The sequence below is a fragment of the Blennius ocellaris genome, assembly GCF_963422515.1.
Source record: "Blennius ocellaris genome assembly, chromosome: 11".
In the NCBI taxonomy this organism is placed as follows: domain Eukaryota; kingdom Metazoa; phylum Chordata; class Actinopteri; order Blenniiformes; family Blenniidae; genus Blennius; species Blennius ocellaris.
This window is the reverse complement of record NC_137660.1, coordinates 19,765,119-19,785,437: the sequence shown is the minus strand read 5'-3', so window position 1 is coordinate 19,785,437 and position 20,319 is coordinate 19,765,119. Positions and strand designations below refer to the sequence as shown.

General features: G+C 42.5%; 1 protein-coding gene across 1 annotated transcript in view; it reads right to left on the bottom strand.

Annotated features, from left to right (window-relative positions):
- roraa (RAR-related orphan receptor A, paralog a) overlaps positions 1–20,319 on the bottom strand; it is a 184,269-nt gene that overhangs the window by 51,602 nt on the left and 112,348 nt on the right. The window contains exon 2 of the mRNA XM_080504568.1: positions 8,309–8,338. Within this exon, the coding sequence (XP_080360694.1) occupies positions 8,309–8,338 (30 nt within the window). The remainder of the gene's footprint in view (positions 1–8,308; positions 8,339–20,319) is intronic.

Genomic DNA, 20,319 nt, shown 5'->3' with positions numbered 1-20,319 from the left:
CTTAGTACGGAATCCTTAAAAAAAAAAAAAAAAAAAGCTTTAACTTAAACCAACACATATTAATGTGACTTCAGGTGATGAAGTGGGTCCAGCAAGACAGTCCAGATCAACTCATTGCAAATTACTCTCATTTATAAAAAAAAAAAGAAAGAAAAAAGAAACAGCTCTGTTCAAGCATGAAAGTAACTTTTCCTAAGTTCCTTGAGCCTTTAAAAAAACAAGCCACCCACCGGAGGGACTGTTTTTCTTAAGATTGAGGGAGATCTTCAGGCTATGTGTGATGTGCACCACTTAGCCTTCCCCCTTCCCCTCTTCCACCAGGCATGCATGGAGTTTCTCTGTGGTGGACGGGACAAAGAATCTCTTTAGTGTGCGCACTCTCAACACTTTTTACTCTTGACTTATGAGGATGCCACGGGTGCAGGGGAGTGATTCATCACTGGATGTGTTCCTCTTGCACCCTCACACATTAGTAATGTGGTCCGCTGAGGAGGAGTCCTGTCATCAGTCTGTACCCGGACCCTCTGAACAAGGTAGGTCAACAGGAGGCAGCGGCGGCTGGCCCACTTTTAGTCTTTCACAGCACCTTTAAGTTTCCTCCTCTGCCACAGCTGAGCCTGACGGACATACAGAGACCAGCTTGGTCAAGGGGAGGCACTACCTTGGTGGTGTATGCGCTGTACTGGCTGTATCTGTTGACTCAGTGGAGCTTGTCCTCTGAATGCCCGAGCACAGCAGGCCAAATAAAACTTGGTGAGAGGTTAAAGTGAGAGGGGAATAGACTATCTTCATTCAAGATTTCAAAGTCCACAAGGAAAAAAAAAAATAAAGTGGAGAAACAAACAAGATATGAGTCATTGCTTAGATGAAAAGTTCCCAGACTTAACCATCTGAAACGGCCTGAGGGAATTTCATCACAAGACTCCCTAGTCTTCTGTAATAGAGCCGCAGCAAAATAACACATGATTGTCTGTTCTTTCACAAAATACAGAGCCCCCTTTAAGTCAGCATAAGCCTTTGACCTTAACATTGCAGGTAATGCACGTTTAAATACCTACCTCACTATTCATGTTTGTCATTTTACTTGTGAAGATTAGGTGTAAAAAGGCTATTTGAAACCAAAACACAGGATTAAGGGATAATGCTGCTCTGTGTCTTGTGAGTCGACCTTGATTCTGTAATCCAGCACAATACTAGAGAACAGCATATTTCTCGCGCTTGTATATTCAATACTCTTACTGTAGAACAGCTCACTCTGATGTAATGGCAGAGGAATAATGGCACCATGCTGAAAGAAAGTAATCTGAATTAAGGGGAACTTCATTGTGATACATGTGTAATGGAACAGGAAATAGTATTACAGGAATTGCACAAAGAAAAGAAAAATATTATTGACAGCCCTTTTTATATTGATTAGATATAAAAGAAGGCTACTTGAATGCATAAGCTGAAAGGGATAAGAAAAAAAAAACACAACAACATAAATAAATTGTTCTGAGTTAGGCAGATCTGCACTTTCTAATGATCGCGAAGAGGAATGAACTTGATCTTTAAAGTGAGCCAACCTGCAGTCAGCCATGGTGTTATTAAGGCCTGTGCCACTTAATCAGAGTGGACGCCAATTTAGCAAGGTGCTAACTATGCAGGTGGGACCTTCTGTGGTGTCAAACACATTATAGAGCATAGTGTCACCTGACTCCCACATAGCGATGTACAGTATACATGCTCCACTCTCTTCTCCCAATCTGTTTTATTTTCTTGACTCCATATCTCCTTACCTGCCCCCCCCCCCCCCCCCCACCCCACCCCCTTACGCGGTGCCGCAGACACAGTAGAATGAAAACCTGCCTTTGATGTCTGGGATCCTATAATGCTGAGCAGAAGAAATCCGCATGCCTGTTATCTGCAGAATCTTAATGATGACGGCTAACTTCACAATGGGTTAACCACATTTCTCTGTTCTCGCACAGCACACCCACAGAAACACAAATTAATAGCAACGCGGAAAAAACAGGATTCCTCTAATAAAGCAGATTCAACAAAATGGGCACAACGCGATCAGCACAAATGTCAATGTATAATATCACCGAAAGCTTTTGTGAGCACGTCTGCTTTCTTCTCTGCATGTGTAACTTCCTTCTCCTACTTTTGTTTCCAAACAGAATGACATTATTTGTGGGAAAGTTATGATCCTCGCTGAAAATGATCTAATTGAGTTTCACTTCACATTTGATCGGTATGCAGGTTTTGTGTTTTGTCTTGATGTTTCTTTTTTCCTTTGATGCACTGTGATGATTTATATTGATTTCGTAATGGTGCAATTCAACAGAATTATATTACAGGGCATGTCTTACTAACTTATCCCACAATATTTCAACAATTAAATTACATGTGCTTATCTTACCTGCTTTTATTCATGTGTAATATTGCATAATTAACATTATGCAGATAATTTCTAACAAAAAAATGCAATTTATTTTGCTGCTACACTGTTTAAAAAAAGGAAATATCAAAATCTTCACAGGTGATAAGTTTAAGAGCACATTATTATGGAGCTCATCTCAAAGCTTCCCCATCGGCATCAGTCAGGATCATATCTGGAGGAGCTCCATGACCTCCGCCTCTGTCGCCTTCCATGAATCAAACCTTTCATTACACGCTGACACCCCTGTCCTGTGCTCAATGTGTGTACACTATGGGAAAATGATGAGGCATCGGAAGCCTAATGAGAGAAAGATAACCTGTGTCGGTGCTGCGATGGGCCGACCGTGTGCTGCAGCGACAGCGAGTCCAGCCGTGCCCTCCCAGCCATGCCAACTGCTTCGCCTGGCAGCAGCCACCGTCGCTCCCTGGCCCCCGTTCACCCGAGGCGGCAGACAGCCGGCATACGAGAAATCACCGGCAGCAGACGGGGCCACTTATTCTGGCTGGCCCATCGAAGCATTGTGTCCTTGTCACATGTCAGTTACTCTTGTTCTGTGGTTTGACAACACTTCAAGTCAGGGTTATTCAGTTTTGCATGAGACACAAAAGGGAAAGGCTGAGCAAAAGCTGGCAGGGTCCGTCTTTACTCCAGTTCATATTCTCAGAAAGAGAGAAGGACCAGATTAAAAGCCAACAAAAGCAGCGCATCCCCCAGCCCTGCAAAAAAACCTGCCCCGCAACCTGACGGCCCCCCTCACTACACTCCACCTCATGAAAGTCTCCAAGGCCCAGAGAAGATGATAAAAAGAAGAGACTTTACGAACAAAAACTTATGCAAAGAAAGTGCACGTACAAAGGCCATTTGCAATTTTACAAAATGGCAGACATACAGTAATGCTTTTACTGAAAAATGAGGAGCTGCCATATTGAGTTGGAGAGGAAAAGACATAGCAGGAGAGGAAAAATAGAGAAAAATCATGTTGGCCTGGTTTACGACAAATAGATGGCTCTATTGATTTCCCTTTTACAGTGACTGTCCATCCCTCACTGTTGTGATTACACTGACCTATTTCAGACAAAAAATTGCCGTCTATTATAGATTAAACCAAAATGTGCAAAAAGAAAATACTCTTTTTGTGGAGCAAACAAATAGAGTAAGATGAAACATAACCTACAGTACAGAAGGAGGAAAAGATTGTGTCAATTTAAGCATTCAATGTTGCTCTGGGAGAAGAGGAAACAACCAGTCCCCGTACCACGCTGGGAAACAAATAACTTTCCACAGAAAGAAGAGGCTGCGCCTGTAGTTGGTGCCCAGCATTGTCGATTTCAGTTCTAACAAAACGGCAACAACATTAAAATCATTTTAATATTGCTCAACTCAGGTTTAAATGTCAATTTTTACAACTCAGAATAATGTTTGGTAAGAACAAGAATGCACAACGTATTGGATGATAATCTATTGTACAGCATGGGGTACTGCATTGCATTTTTCTTTTTTTTCTTTTTTGTTCTAACACTCCACCACAGTCTTCGGTGTTGTATGTTTTGTGCTTCCTTTGTGTCTGTGTGTACTGCTGTGTGTGCTCGTCCTGCTCCACTATGTCTGCGCTGCGCGTCTCACTAGACTATCTTTCTCTCTGCGTAGCTCAGGGGACTCTGGCTGGCTGATCTTCATTATCAGCCCTAGCTTAACAATGTACTGGATGCACTTCCCACATGAGTGCAACTAACAAATCCCCACAGAGCTGAATCAAGGCAACAATGTGATGAAATACCTTCAAACAACCACTGAGCATGGAACACTGAGCTATGCAGAGACAACTCTCACTGCCCCGGGCGATTCCACAGGAGTGCGCCTGTTGCCAAGCAAAATTAGACAGCAACTGGGACATATTATTCTCCTAAATTGGCAATGTACAGCACTATTAAGAACCATAAATCTCATGTTTGATTAATGGAAATATCTCAACTCACAAAGCCAGTGCATTGCCGATCTACAACTAAGACATCCGAGCCTGTTCTGCGATGTCATATAGTAGTAAAGAGGACTCTTTACAAGGGTGAAAACTGCAACCGTGCTATGTGAACACAGCGAGTATTATTGAGATTAATAAGGCTCTCAGCAAATTTCCAAAAATGTGCATCGGACTGCTTTATTTTAATGTTCTGAAAAGATAAAAGGCATGGAGTGTAAAAACCAAGGCTTTGAGTGAGCCTCAATGAGTGTCATACTTTCACTGAAACTCTGCCATTTGTTTTTCTAATGCTGTAGAGAAAAGTCTAAATCATGCAGTTCCTCTGAAAAAGATAGGCTGCACGATTAGTACGTGCACACTGCCGATGATAGAAACTCAATACAAGCTGCTCGCAAATAAATGAAGACGCAGGAGTAAAACCATGTTTCTCAATCAGTGTAAGGAGTCTGTCACCAAAATAGAGATGAATACAGGGAGGAAAACACCCGAGCTCTCGACAATGTATCTGCAGACTGAAGTGAGGAAGCCTCGGCTGTCTCCTTTTCTCTTTTTCCAGAGTTACATTTGTACTACTGCCTCCCTCTGGCCATTTTATTCCCAATATGAAGCCCGACACATCCCATAGACAACACAATAACACATATATAATGTGTGTGAATAGATGACAATACAACAAAATAGAAGTTATTGTCTTAGTTCCAGAAATATTTTGCCGTTTTAACTGACAGTGTGAATAGAATAGAATAGAATAGAATAGAATAGAATAGAATTAGTGAGAAGAGTCCGAGCTGGTGGTGCAAAAAGAACACAAACAAAAATATATAAGAATAACTATATAGTACTAAACAGATTTAAGGGATTGAGGAGCTATTGCAGATCGAGTCTTCAAGATGTGTGTGTGTGTGTGTGTGTGTGTGTGTGTGTGTGTGTGTGTGTGTGTGTGTGTGTGTGTGTGTGTGTGTGTGTGTGTGTTATATATCAAGAACCTGATAAAATTAAAACAATGCCTTCCCTAATTAATTATTGGTGCCTCTGTGATATTTTTAGTGTTTCAGAGTCTCAGATCAGATGAAATTCAGCTCTATTCTTTATCGAAGTATTTCTTATTTGAATGTGTTACAATATTGCTTTTTATCCTGCACACTTTGTCCACTCCTTCAGAAAGAAAATTGTAATAACACAGCTTAATACACAGATCTTTGTCTTTGTTATGCATCATGGCCTGATCAGTCATACGATCAGTGTGTTGTATACGTACAGCTGCAAAAGGAAGAAAGAGGATTAGCTTTGGGTAATCGGGAGATCTGCCCTGTGCAAGGAGAGCATCCTAACTACATGACCTGTGTGCGTATGTGTTAGCTAGCTTTCTGCTATACGAGCTGTGAGACCGAGTCCCAGACTGCTGATTGTAGATTAGAGGTGAGACGTCTAATCTCACTGTAATCAGCTGCTGCATCTGAGCCTCTGCTCCGCACCAACTCTCTCAACAGGTCCAAACAGAAACTCATCTAACAGCAACGCATCCCTGCCAAGGCAGCAAACGGCGGTGCTGCGTATCTGGTGTACACCACCAAAGATAATGATAATAAAAAACACCAATACAGACAATACAAAAATGACGTTACTGATCTTTTACTGTCACATCCTCCTCAGACTTGTCAGTTTGAGAAGTCCATAAACTTTTACTGACATTGCATGTCACAGATAATATCAAAAAGTGCCCAAAACATTTGCAGAAAAACCACAGCAGATATCTTACTGAGAAGTACAGCTATGTGGGTGAGTGAAGTACTGGTGAAGGGGGAGCCCCTTCTCAGGAAATGAAGAAAGAAAGAGGGGCACAGACAGAGGAGAGAAGATGCAGCCTCAAACTATAAATCTGTTTAAGTCCTGAATGGAGAGAGGACGTCACCGCCTCTGGCACCGCGATATAAGTATCTGTTTTCATCAAGAATACTTCACCTTCTGATGGCTCGATGATTAGTGAATTTGGGTAGATGGAAGAGGGAGAGCAGAGAAGGAAAAGAGAGAAAAGGAAAGGAGAGGACGCTGCCAGTGAACAGCTGCCTCTGTAATTTATATTGATGAGGGGACTGGCATGGCAGGGAGCTTCCAGCAGTTTGATCACTCAAGCAGAGTGGGGAGTTAGTCAGAGACACAGTCCATCCCTGTGGTCCAGGTTGGGCTGGGAAGACCTCCTAAACACACACAAACTAACATACTTGTGCGCACATACACATACAAGCAAGACTGCCAAGCTCGCATTACGGCAGAGTGGCCCGGCGGAGTGGGGAAGCCAATGTTAACACTCCGGGAACAGAAATAGATCTACAGCCCGGCTATAACCAACTAGGGCGCAGGCATCTCCCTCATTATTACTCCACCAGAAATATAATCACCAGACTTCTCTAAAAAAACACCTTCCCTCCACATTCTCAATGACCATTAACTGGCCCTTGAACTTATTCTTGTGCACACAGCTCTGACGAGGCTCCACAACCGCTTCCTGTCTGTGAGGCACACCAATCAACTACTTGTTAAGGGGCTTTACTTTGATTTCCTCACATGGACAAGATTTGAATATTTCTCCCTGAAATGAGACAGCGTAGTCCAGTCTCTGCCCAGGGCTTTGAACCCAAGACTCCTAAATCATGCTCTTTGATTTGAGCCCCCTTCCAGTGTGGAGGTGCTTAGCGCCGCACTAATTAAGATCGCGGGGTGGTGGATGGTGGGTCAAAGCATTTCTGTTCTACCTTGAAGATATTCTGACAAACACAGACAGTCGTGCACACGTGCACATGCATCAAAAAGTACCACAGCCCCACCAGGCAAGCAAATGGCTTAACACACAATCATGCTACTGTTTTGACGGAGCTGTTTAGGTAAGGTAGAGCTGTCTCGCATTGAAGATCATATCCTTCGCCCTGCCCTCTGATGTAAGAAAGAGCTGGGGTGTTTTACAGGGAGGGATGTAGCTACGCACAATCTGAAATGCTCAGACCACTCTTACAGAAAAGCCCTCTGGCCTTCCCTCTCCACAAGTTTCATCAGAGTGATCAGAGAGAAAGGGTAGCCTTCAGGGCTAGTTTCTCCCATTCACACAGTGGGGTACGAACACACACATCTGGATGTACACGAATGCACAGACACACTGCCGAACACTCCACAAAAGTGTTTTTACACGCTTTTTCGATTGCACTTCACACGTGTCAGAATAGAGTACAAATCTCTTGGAAATCATTGATTCCTACAGGTTTGACTGTTCATCAATTGTTAATGAGGAGACTGAGATTGAAAAGACAGGGGCGGTTAGATAAGGCAAAAGCTGTGTATTATTATTGAAGTGCACAAAAGAGCCTGGCATCTCACGTGCCAGACATGTGTCACATACTGTGTCTGTAGCTTTCAATTTTGCTGATATGATCTGTAACTCAGGAATACACACTCTGGTAGTTAATGCAGCTTCAGAGGTTTCAAACCACCACGCAACACCACATCCGTGTTTCTCAGCTGCAAGGCTTTGCAGAAAACAGAAAACAAAGAGGTGCTTCACCACACTGCCTGCTTCAAATGTACATGATTATCCAGCAGTCATAAGACTGCATAGCATTTTAATTTCCTCTCTGGGGTTATCATCATATTCTTCCCAGCATGGAGATGGAGGAATACAAAATGGTGAAAGTGGATGGCACAGATCTCATTGAAGGTATTGATTTATTACTGAGCAAGCCATGCAATTGCATGTCCACGGGGGATGATGAAAAAGAGTCAACGCAGACACCAACACAAAAGACATCATCTCTACTGTATTTTACTATATTACAAGTCTAAAGTCTTTTACAATATGTGAGACTTGTAATATGCCCGGCCTTCTAATTAAAACAGTAGAAAATAGTTTTACTTACAGGTATGTGTCTTCTTTGTTACTGAGAGACCTGCAAAAAAAAAGGGAAAACAAACATGAGAAATAATATCAAAAACAAATGTAAAGAGCAAACACGCAGCCTGCTTGACATGGAACTTAGCTGATAGCAGGCTGATAGTGATGAAAGCAACAGAGACAGAAACCCGGTGTTTCATCAGACCGTGACTGACCAAGGTCACTTAGGTGGCACCCCCCCCAGTAATTATGTGTGTAGGCTGGTGTCTAACTAGCGGCCATGCAGCATCAACAATGACAAGGTGGCTGAGACTCTCTTCTCTGCAGGCAGTGGATGTAAATGTAAACTAAAACAAACAACATTTGGTATGCTAATGTGTTGGGTAGCCTCGCTGATTGGGCCAGAGCATGAGTAAGCCTTTGGCCCTGAGGTAGATGGAGATATTTTGACCTTAATGTTTGTTAGTTAGTCCTTTATTTACACAGGGAGCCTCAGTGACATTGGGACTTTGTCCTAGCGAGACCATGGACACAAATGTAGATAGAAACCAGGGATATAGTTTAAACATATTATTTGTTCAACATTTATTTTCAGTACATCATTGCTCGTTGTATTATGACCAAACGAACCGTTGGCTCAAAAAGACTAAATTGAAAAATCAAACCCACTTTGGTGTTGTGATGCAGAGCTGGCTTTTTAATGAAGATGCTTCTATTTTTACAAAGTTTATAGACAATGTTTTTCGAGCTGAGGCAAGTTTATTGTATCCACTATAAACACATTATTAGGTCTAAGGGACTGTTTACTGCACATTGAATGCTTCTCATGTGACCATCTTTGTTATTATAATGTGTCTGATAAGCCATAAACTGGCGACAATGCTTGACACCGACTAAAGCAAGTCAATCAATAAACAGAGAAAACCAAGGCACAGAAGCAAAACATGCATGCATAATGTATTCAACAGAAATCTGAGTCTTTAATTTGTAGCGGTCACAATATTTAAAATGCTTGAAATGTTAAATATTGACGTTTTTATGAACTTAAGGTTATGCATATGGGACAAGTAAACAAAAACAAAAACTCTGGTAAGAAGGCAGCTTTTACTTTTGAAGAAAAGAAAAAAAAACACGCTGCTGAGTTTATCGCGCAAGTTGCTCTGGCTTGTACTCGCTTTCACAGTAGTGGTGTAATAGATCTGATAAAGTGTAAAACGGATACAAGCAGCAATATCTGCAATTGCATACTGCTTGTAAAACAAGTGGTCAGTCGGACCATAATGAGTCAGACCTGGCTGAGGCAGGCCGAGGTGGAGCCGCTCTGCCACGGCTCAGACCGCCCCTCCTCACCCCTTCAGGTGTCAACTCATCAAATGAGCCACGCCGGCTTTTGCCGAGACTCCGGCTGCTGCTTCTGTCTGCAACATTGCTCTAATGCCCCAGGAGCTTGATGCGGACAAGCACACAGCCAGCTGAGGTCCCCAGCGGCTCTCTGGATGCTCATGCTTTGCAGGACGAAAGCACACTAATAGATCCCACTTGTCATGCGGAAGCAATGGCTAATTTTTCTACAGCTTGCATTTGAAACTCGGGGGACAGCAAGTTGACATGATTCAATAACTCTCTGTGAAAAAGGCGTCTGGCCAGAGATAACAATGTTTCAGACACGTTTGAGGGGAAACGAGTCAAAGAGCAACGAGGGGGAAAACAAATAAGCCCTTCAGCCTCCTATAGACGAAGAGAAACACAACTGATATCAAATCTGCTGAACAAAAAAAGAAGGAACACAGTCACCTAGGAGCAAGCAGTCTGTAATGGAGCTCGAGCATTGTTCTAGTGGTCACGACCAGACTGTGAGGTTGCACTATTAGACAATAAACAGTGATGCAATTCTAATTCAAAACTTCAACCTCATGTGACAAAAGCCAGCAGGAGCTGATGGTCCTGCAAAAGATTATGTTATGGAGTTAAATTTGCTCTCTGTTCTGATGGGTGAGACAACTTCACAGGCCATGTAAAGACCATAGCAGGCCTGCCTAGTGGAAAGTGAATTAGAGGGAAAAGACGAACAGGCAGCTTTTTCCTGGCTTTATTTCAGACCTTGCTGTGCCGTAACAAATGCAAAATAGACATCCTCACATTTCATCTTCTTTAAACAGAAAAATATTCCAAGATGGAAAAGATATTATGTAATTTGGACACATGAAATATCCTAAATTTCCATGAATGTACTTAATTTATTTAAGCTATAAAAAGTTATGAAAACTTTGAAATGACTGCCTCATGTCAGCATCTTGTTACTTTATAAACCACATTTTCTCAACTGCTGGGACATTTTCAGGGAAAAAGTTCTTTTGCCTGGAGTTATTTTTTTTGTGTTGTCTATTCACACTCCTTGACAGTAGGTGGCGATAATACCTTGTAATGTGAGTTCACAGCCTTGAATTGACATGATAGAAGAAGACCTCCTTGCATTGCAAAATGCCACTGGTATGATACAGGATATGAGATACAGTTTTTAATACTCAGTAGGACAATGGAGGTTAAAAACCATTTGTATTTTGCAGCAAGGTGTCAGTACATGAAAACATGAAGGCGTAAACCTGAAGAGGGATCTGGAATTGCTTTTTAATCGACATCTCAAATTGTGCAGCAGGCCTCTCGCCTATTGGTTGTCAGAAAGCTTCATCGGTTTGCAACAACAGGAAGTATACAGTAAGTAGTCGGGAAAAGTAACTTTTCAGAAGATATAACAAAAAATATATTGAGGATAAAACATTTTTTTAAACACAGCTTTACAACTGATTGTGATATAAATGTTTCAGAGAAAAAAAAATGTATTATAAAAAAAAGTCTTATCTTATTTGTTTTTTTTAAAGCATCTCATGAGCAGGTTTTTTTTTTTTTTTTAAATGTCTTTGAGAAAAAAAAGTCCGTCATTCAACCAACTGACTACTTGGTGTGAGACAAAGAAATGTGGCGTGGGAGGAAGAAGGCCCTGTGTGGTTCAAGCTGTGCGAGGGGGGCTCACCGCCTCACACTTTCAAACCACTGTATTAGTCAAATGTTTTTAACAGAGGAAGGTAAGGTACTGCGAGGGTGTGCATACAATGCATGCACATACCTTTGCCCAACATGAACCACTTGGACCACAATGATATGTTCATGACGTGCTCCGCTCCAATCTGCATGTTTCCAAAACATCAGTGTTGTTCAGTCAATACATGCATAAAATCTGTATGGAGGAGGAATTTCAGTTTTTGTTGTTTTTAAATGTCTTTTGGTAAGCTACATAATACAAATGATTTGCACAGTCAAGGCTATGTTCAGGGGGACAGTCACAGTAAAGGATACCCTGGGGAACTTGCAGCATAAACAAACAGTTTTGTTTTCAGACGTTTGGAAGTTCCTCATAATAACATATTGTGTGTATCCCGAGGGCTTAAAAACACAAATTGAAAAAGTTTAATTGACTTGGAATTTTCTTTTTTCTCCAAAACTTGCATTGTCTAAATGTCCAGCTGTGTGTCTGTCCACATGCTTTCCCCCAAACCTTCATAGTTTACGCTGCACAGGTTATTAATTTAGTTAAAATAACTGCATCCACAGATAAAGATAAATGCAAACCACAAGAAAACATAAAAAAAAACGTAAAAAAACATAAAACTAACTCTAAAAAAGTACAACACAACAAACACACCAGTTCTTGCATTGACTGATGATCGGAGTTTAAAAAAGATCCCACTCATTACTGTCCATCTCCCACCAACCAAATCCTGAACAGCTAGGGGTTAGCAAACTCTCTCTTAACCATGACTGTATTTTAGTAAAAGATGTTGCCATGCAGGTTAGAAGATGCAGAGGGGGGGTGGTGTGCGAGCCCACTTCCTCCTCTATGTGTCATTCAGAGCCCTGTGATTGGAAGTGGCAAGGAGAAGAGGCCATAAAGCCAACGAATGAGTCAGGCGGTGAGAAAGAAGGAGTTAGCTCTGGGCACTGACATTGGCAATGCCTGCCAGCTCCTGTCTTCTCCACTGGATGGCAGGTTCAGAGGTCAGTCTGGAGGTGAAGCTCTCCTTGGCTGACAAGCAGGCTGCCATAAACATGCTTACAGCTTGAAAGCTGACTTTTAAAATCTACGTGCATTATGGGCACTAATAGAGGTTCGAGTTGAACCATAAGCCTGTTGCCTGTAAGGAGATGCACCTGAATTCTAATTTCTGCATTACCATTCGTTACAATGGAGGGTGGGATACTTGTCATTGCGTGGCCTTTGATCAGTCATACTTTTTTTTCTTGCATCGGTAAACAATTCAGCTCATGCTCTCATGAGACATTGCCTACGCTGGAGAGGAAGAGTTTCACTGTGCAGGCGACTGGAGATTAACCTGCACCACATCTATCTGCAGGGGGCCACACATCCTGTAAACATGCCATTTAGACAGGAGGAGAGTGAGTCTGGGGTTTGGCAGCCACAGTGCTGCAGCCGGCTGTGGAGCACGGTGCCATCGCAGGCGACTCAAAGTGACAGCGTTGTAATGAAGTCTGAGGCACACGGCAGGCTGTACGTCATAATTTCAGGTTCCTTAAAGCCTGACAGGGAATGATTATCATGGATGGTTATTGTCACCCTGCCTCCCTGGTAGACGAGGCGTGCTCTGGGGTTGTTGCACCGTGACATTCAAAGTTACAGTCTCCTTCATATAATGGAGCTGTCCTCTCAGCGCGCTAATGGGAGCGATCCATTTAACCTGTGCCAGAAACACACAGACGAGGAAGTTCCTAATGCGAGGCCTCTCCCGTGGGGACGTCACACTCCCCCCCTGGCTGCTCCCTTCCTGCTGCTTGATTCATTGACTGGCGCTCCTCACTTATCCTCATTCACTGTTCAGTCTGGGGAGACAGGGAGGCTCGCTTCCTGCTGCCTGCTCCACATGCCACTGCTGCACGCCCGACGCACACAAGGACACAGCCAGCGCAACAGACCCAATTGCAAGAAGATGCCAGTGAGGGTTCGGCACGGGACTGGCGAGACACCTACTGGAACTACGGGTCAATACCACTGGCCTTGGGAATGCTAACAGTACCAACTCTCTGCAGTTAAGGCCTCTCATATTGACAAAAAAAGAAGAAAAAAAAAACTCCACACAGGAATGGAAGGTTTGCTTATAGTCTTAATGAGGGTCACTGTATGGGACTGTTCATTTTAGTTGACTCCCGAGGTTGCTGGTTAAGAATGGTGGCTGAGCCATGGTCATCTTAAGAATGATAGATGTAGCCACAATCAGCAGTCCATCTTCCGCCTTCTGTCCCAACTAACACATTGCTGCTACATTCCTGAGAGAAAATAATGAGAAAAAAATTAATATGTTCCTCAACTTGGCCATTAACAGAGCTCCAAAAATGAGCTCAGGTTTGTTAGGAAGACTGTTGTTTACAACACCGTACAATTAGAAGAGACAACACAGTAGTAACATAGACAAAGGAAATTTAATTATTGTATATTTATCAGGTAGCGTATGTAGACTGGCCTTAATGTAATGCGATGGTAGGGCATCTAATGAGGAGCAGAGAGTTTCAGAGGGTTACATTTTTCGGGGCAGAGGGTTGCATTTCCCAGCATGTTTTTTTCCCCTTTAGAGAAATTAAAGGTTTTTCATAAAACACATATTTATATTTGGGTTTAACAGTTACAGACTAAACAGAAAAAAACACACTTGATATTTCCAATTACAAGTATCTACTGAGCAAAAAATTACTTTGGATCTTTTGACAATAATACGATATAATGACAAAAACATCTGGAGTTTCGTCATTGAAAATTCACCACTTAGTGCAATGAGATGTGGCTGGCATTGTGTGGTTTAAGCGGAAAAACACTCTTTATATTCAGTGAAATAATGTATTTTTTTCCCCCCTCAGCTTGAACTAATGTTGCAAGGTTAGAAAGTATAAAACAAGGTTAGAGTGCTATATGATGCTATGTTCTTCTTGCATTAATGCCCATCTCATCAAAAGTCAGAAAATATGATGGATGAGCTCGCTCAAGGACCGCTCTCCTGTTCTTTGGCAGTCTTTGCGAAGGCCGTGCTTCATACACAAAGTCATTTAAACAACCCTCCCTTTTGCTGTGACACACTTAGTCTTATTAGCTATTATACAGCTATAAACTATACATGCACAATTTAATGATTAAAAAAGCACAATGATTCTAATCAGCTGCCCCCTAATATACTAAAACACTTAATCCATGGAGAGGCCAACTCTCTTGGGAGGCTCAAAGAAAAATGACTTCTCTGTCTCCAGGCGCTGTTATTTCTGGTCATTTCTAATTGGCTTTAACTAAAAGCAACCACTCTGAGACTCCACAGGTTACTCCAATGCATCGCTATGGAATTGTCTGCAAATAGAAGATATACATCCAAATTAGTTTTAGAGGACACCACAATTGTCTTTCAGAAGACGGAAGAAGAAAGGTCAGAGGAAAATGAAAGCATACATGCATTACTGAAAAAAGGCACGGAGGTGGAAGATCCCCATGGAAGAGCAACACTATCGGGGTGACCCTGACATCACAGACACCCTGGCTGATGTGAGGCTCCATGTCAGACGCATCTCGACCCGAACAAATGTCTCCCAGGTCCATGTACAACATGTCCCTCTGTGCAGTTCTGCATTGCTGGGCCCGCGAGTCTCCAGGTGAGTCCTCAATGCTGTTTGGTGGCTCGTGAATTATACATTGCAGCAGAGGAATTGACGTGGCCCAGGAGGGCCGAGAAACAGCAGGCATGGCTGGGAGGCAGACTGAAGACTCTGACGGAATTTTAATTGTACCACAGGGAACGCTGCGATAAGTGCTATTGTTATTGGTAAGACACTGCTGCACAGGTTCACTTAGCTGAGCGATTAAACAAAATGACTCTGTTTTACAATGTCCAGCCCCCACGGTTAATGACTCTTCTGAGAAGAATGGTTCATATTACTGTTGTACTAATATTTATGACTGTGCTGTCTCTGCATTCAGTATTTATGTGCAACATGCTCGGAGGACCAACAAACATGGCGAGGCAAAAGAGAGAGAGAGAGAGAGAGAGAGAGAAAGAAGGGCGACGAATGAAGAAACGTCCCCACACTGAACAAGAAACCACTCAATCAGAAACCACTGAGGTATTCCATTCAGTTGTATTGTTGCGTGATTCTGTACAGTACTGCAGGTGAAAAGCCAAAATGGTCGGGTTTCTGCTGCTCTGATGTTGTTCACTTTGATCCCAGCTCTCGCTATACTATATAGTAATTCTCCTCTGAGTGTGAGCGGGTCCCGGGGGGCCTGATGGATGCAGGAAGGCCTTGGGCAATGGTCAAAGACAGGCCACGAGCACAGGCAGGCCTCAGTAGGCTCTCTGCACGGGCACTTCCCAGCCCAGCGGTAATCTCTCAGTGATCCGGCCTCAACTGCACATGAAACCCAATAGCCTTTCAGCCCGCACCATAAATAAAGACAAACCACATTCAGAAGACCACCATGGATTATATTTACTGTTACTGAGCTGTACTGAACAGCGTGGACAGACCACCAGTGGCTGCGTTTACACATATATAATTTCAGATAAGTTTTTAACTATACAGGAGATTAAATTAAAACTTTGTCAGAGGGCCATTTATTTAAAATGGTGTTATTACATAAAACCATAATCCACACTTTTTTTTAAACTACGCATACAGGTGTTGCATCACAACATTATCGTGATGAGATTTGAGCTTAATCTGCTAAGTCAATAACAGCAACAGTCCTCAGAGACACCTATCCATTTTCTCTAGCTACCTATTTGTTTTTTTTATCCGATTCAGGGTTGTTGGGGGCTAGAACCAAACCAATGTCACTGTGAGTGAAGGCAGGAAACAGAGATAAACACCAACACACGCGCATTCATATTCACAAGACTAGCAGAGTCAACCATTGACTTCAAATGCATGAGGAAACTAAAGAACCTGAAGAAACCAGATGCAGGCATATGGAGAACATGCAAACTCAATACAAGCCAATTCTCACTTAGAAATTCTTGCTGTGAGCTCAGAGTACTAAACCACGACTCTACTGCGCAATAATAGATTGTAAGAGTGACGCAGCTGACCAGTAAGGATAAGGCCACATCAAAAGAATGTAAATCTTCAAAATTCTGTCAAGTATGTACAACCTCAGATCGACACTCATTGCTTGTTTTGTTTTCTGTTTTTGATTTCCACTTGTGGTTTCTAACGACGATTCCAACTACTTCAGGAAACCACAACGGTAGACTGCCTTTGCTCGGTCCGTATGTCATTTTAACAGATCAAACACTTTTCAAGATTTGTTTTTTCAATCCCCACCTGTCCAAGCCTGGTATGTATTTCATATCATCTCTAGAACAGCAGTTGTAAAAGATGGGATTAGAATAGGTGAGTTGATTTGTGCTCTGACAGTTAGTGACAATCTGTTACCAGAGCGGCACAGGTCTGTCAATAGACTGTACACACACACACACACACACACACACACACACACACACACACACACACACACACACACACACACACACACACACACACACACACACACACACACACACACACACACACACACACACACACACACACACACACACACACACACACACACACACACACACACACACACAGAAGCTTGTATAATCACCTAGAGGGAGACTGCAGCTTTGATGACAAACTAATGTCAGCTAATATCATCTCTACAAAGGCTGACTCAGAAATATACAGGAAACCTTTCATTACCATCACTCATTCAGTCTCAATTCTCATCCAGCAAACTACTGTACACTTGTCTAATGAACAAGGGTCTGTGGGGAAGGATCACTCTATGCGAGTGTGTTGGAAGTCAAGGTCCCACAACAGTGGACTCGTGGCACTGCTGATAAGGACTTGGCTGTAATTGCTCAAAAGGGAGGGAACTGCAGCCCCATTAGGTCTGGTCTTAGCACTTGCCAATAAGCCAAACTGCCCCTCTGAAGCCTCCCATGTAATGAAAACTTCCTCTGAGATGAATTACATGTCTGTCAATCCACTAATTAATATCATGGACTCGTCTTTTTTGCTTCTCTGCAGTAACGAACTGAGTCAGAGAGACGGGGATTGAGGTATTTTGAGGCACTGGAAGACATAAAGGAAGGAAAGGGAAAGGCAAACTAGCGAGCGCGCTGCTACTATGATTCACTGCAGTCATGGTCGGCACTTAGTGCAGCATCTATTTTTTATGTATTTCATAATTAAAACCTGCGAGTTCTGTAAGCCCTCCATGCTCCATGTAGATCAAAGGTAGTCCTATTAGCAGGGAGTTCATCAGTGGAGCCACTCCTACATTTCCAGGCAGAAGTGCCATGCTTAAAGCACAAATACGCTGTAATTACACACATGTGATAATGGGACAGCCATGGAGCTGGACTATGATTAATAGAACAGAGATCACAGTTTCCTCCTCCTTTTTCAAAGCTAACACAACAGAGGACTTTACACACGAGGATAACCCATGTGTAGCAGATAAAGAGGTTGATGAAAGACTGAATACATATTTCACACATCCCCTCTTGTGGTGCAGGTGGAGAGTGCTTCAGTTTGTTGCCTTCTCCCTCCCCGCTGCATTCTCTATGTAAATGTAATCGGAGGATAACACGGGATAAAGCACTGCAGAGCAGAGACATGATGCCTGCCTTCTGCGGGGATAGAGGGATACAAATCTACCTCACACGGTGTAATGAACAGAGTGAGCTGCGTTGAGTTATTTATTTGTCCCACTGACTCCTGGGTAAGTTGATGCCACAAGGTGCACCTGTCTGGGAGCTCAGGCTGTGAGCTAATTTCCATCAACCCTGTAATTAGACAGCTGATGAACACCTGAATTCTTTCCGTTCTTCATTGTGACACTATGCATGTTTACGCTCCCAAACTTTTTGAAATCCTGTTCCCATTTAATTTTAAGTTTGCGAGTCTTCAGAACAGGTTGCATTCATTTAGTTTGTGACCATTTCAGAGAGGAATTCACTTCAGCTCTTTGTATTCCTACATTCAATAATCTTGTACGTTCACAAGAAATGAGTAAACACTTGAGAAAAGTGGCAAGATTTAAAGTTGTAATGCCTCAATGTAGAAATGCTCCTTCAAAGTGGTTTAAAAAGTTTAGGGCGAGCCTCCCATGAGGGGCGCCACAGGGCTTTAGGGAGGCCACGGCACACCAGCAGGAAGAGTCAGCGGGTCTGCAGATGCCTTTGCCTAACATGATTATTTCGTTTTAATTCATTAGATGCAATCATGATAAAGAGTAAAAAGTGGATGGTGAAACTAATATTATTTTAAACATTTATTGTAATACTACTATTGTCACAAGGACCCATTTTGGAAACCGGATTCATTGTAAGTGTAATTAAAAAACAAACAAACAGACATCTAAGCAGAACCAAAGCATTTCCAGACTTTATACAAAGATTTACCAATGACTTTTTTTCCCTATGGATCCCAACAGCCGCAAACAACAGTCACTTATGTTGTGAGGTTGGTTAAATACTGGGAGCTGCACTTAATGCATGCATTGTGAACGTTTCCTGCAATATTGTAATCTGAGAACTTCTGAGGATTGTTTGAGGAAGAATCTGAGGAGAATTACAATTTGCTTAAATTGAGTTGGGGGGGGGGGGGTTACAGTTTGTTGTTAGAAAATATGCATCAGTTATATTGGGCAAGTTGATTATACTATTCTAAACTTCAAATATGGAGTGGCATTAAAGGAAGAAAATGGAGAATTGCATTGATCAATTGATGTACATTTTAACTTGAACACAATCCTCCCACTGGAAAGTAGACAAACAGCTCATATAGAGTTAAAAAGCACAACGTTTATATCTTCCACTGTATCTTGATGCTAAAAAGCCTTCCTGCCATCAATGGGCTTATTCTTATGTCATTGCGTAACAATGTCAGAGGAAGAAGTTGTGGTGAAGTCATTTCAGAAGAAACTATAATTAGCTATAGTAGAATGTGCACGCTCGCATAGGCATAGTACTTTTTCACTATCTCTTGCTTACCGAAAGCAAAACAACGCTCCAGCCTAGCGCCAAGTGAACAGTAGGAAGCAAAACGCTGAACTTCCTCTTGGTTCCTGGGGTCGGTAACAGTTCACAGTAAAAATGTTCAACATAAACAATTGGACAAGTTAACAGGAACTGCTGTCGGTTTATTGTCGGAAGATAATCTGGCTGTGTGATCGCGGATGTTTAACTATGACAAAACCTTAATGATTGTCTCTTTTGTGTAGGTTCAAGTTACCATAACATGCAGATGCAGTCCACGAGATAAATGGTATGAGGTGCATACGAGATGAGCAGACATCTCCAACACATGCACAGACAGGATACCGACACTGAACGTAATCACATCGCCGAGAGGGGTCAGAGGTGGTGTCTGGGACCACATGTATGCTGCGACCACAGCCATACATTCTACGCAATATGAAAGCTTGCAGCCGTGGCCGGCAGTAATAATTAATAGCATACTCTATAAGCATTCCATTAGGTGCAAGCAGCTGTCATAAACATCTTAATTAATTTACAAAGCAAGCAACTGGGGAATTATGGCGACGTAGAAATCTGCTTCCCTCTGCCGCTCCATAGCACTGGAACAGATCGGGCTTTTAAATTTTTAAACATGCCTTTCATGTTCTCTAGAGCACTAAAAAGCCTTTGAACAGTCAGCTTGTTAGGAGATGCACCTAGCAGCCCAATACCTACGGGTCGTCTTGCTATTCTTTTCATACGGCGACAGGAGGTTTTGGGCTTCTCTCTGCTGCTCTGGCTTGACTCAAGGAATCTCTCTCTCCCTCGTATTTTTTTGTCACAGTGACATAACAGCATAGTGTGTCCCCCCCCCCCCCCCCCCCCCCCCCTCCATCAAGGACTTTTTATGAGCTATCCTATCTCCATTTCCTGTGCTTGTATTTATCCAGTGAAAACACACATTTACAGATAAACCATTGAT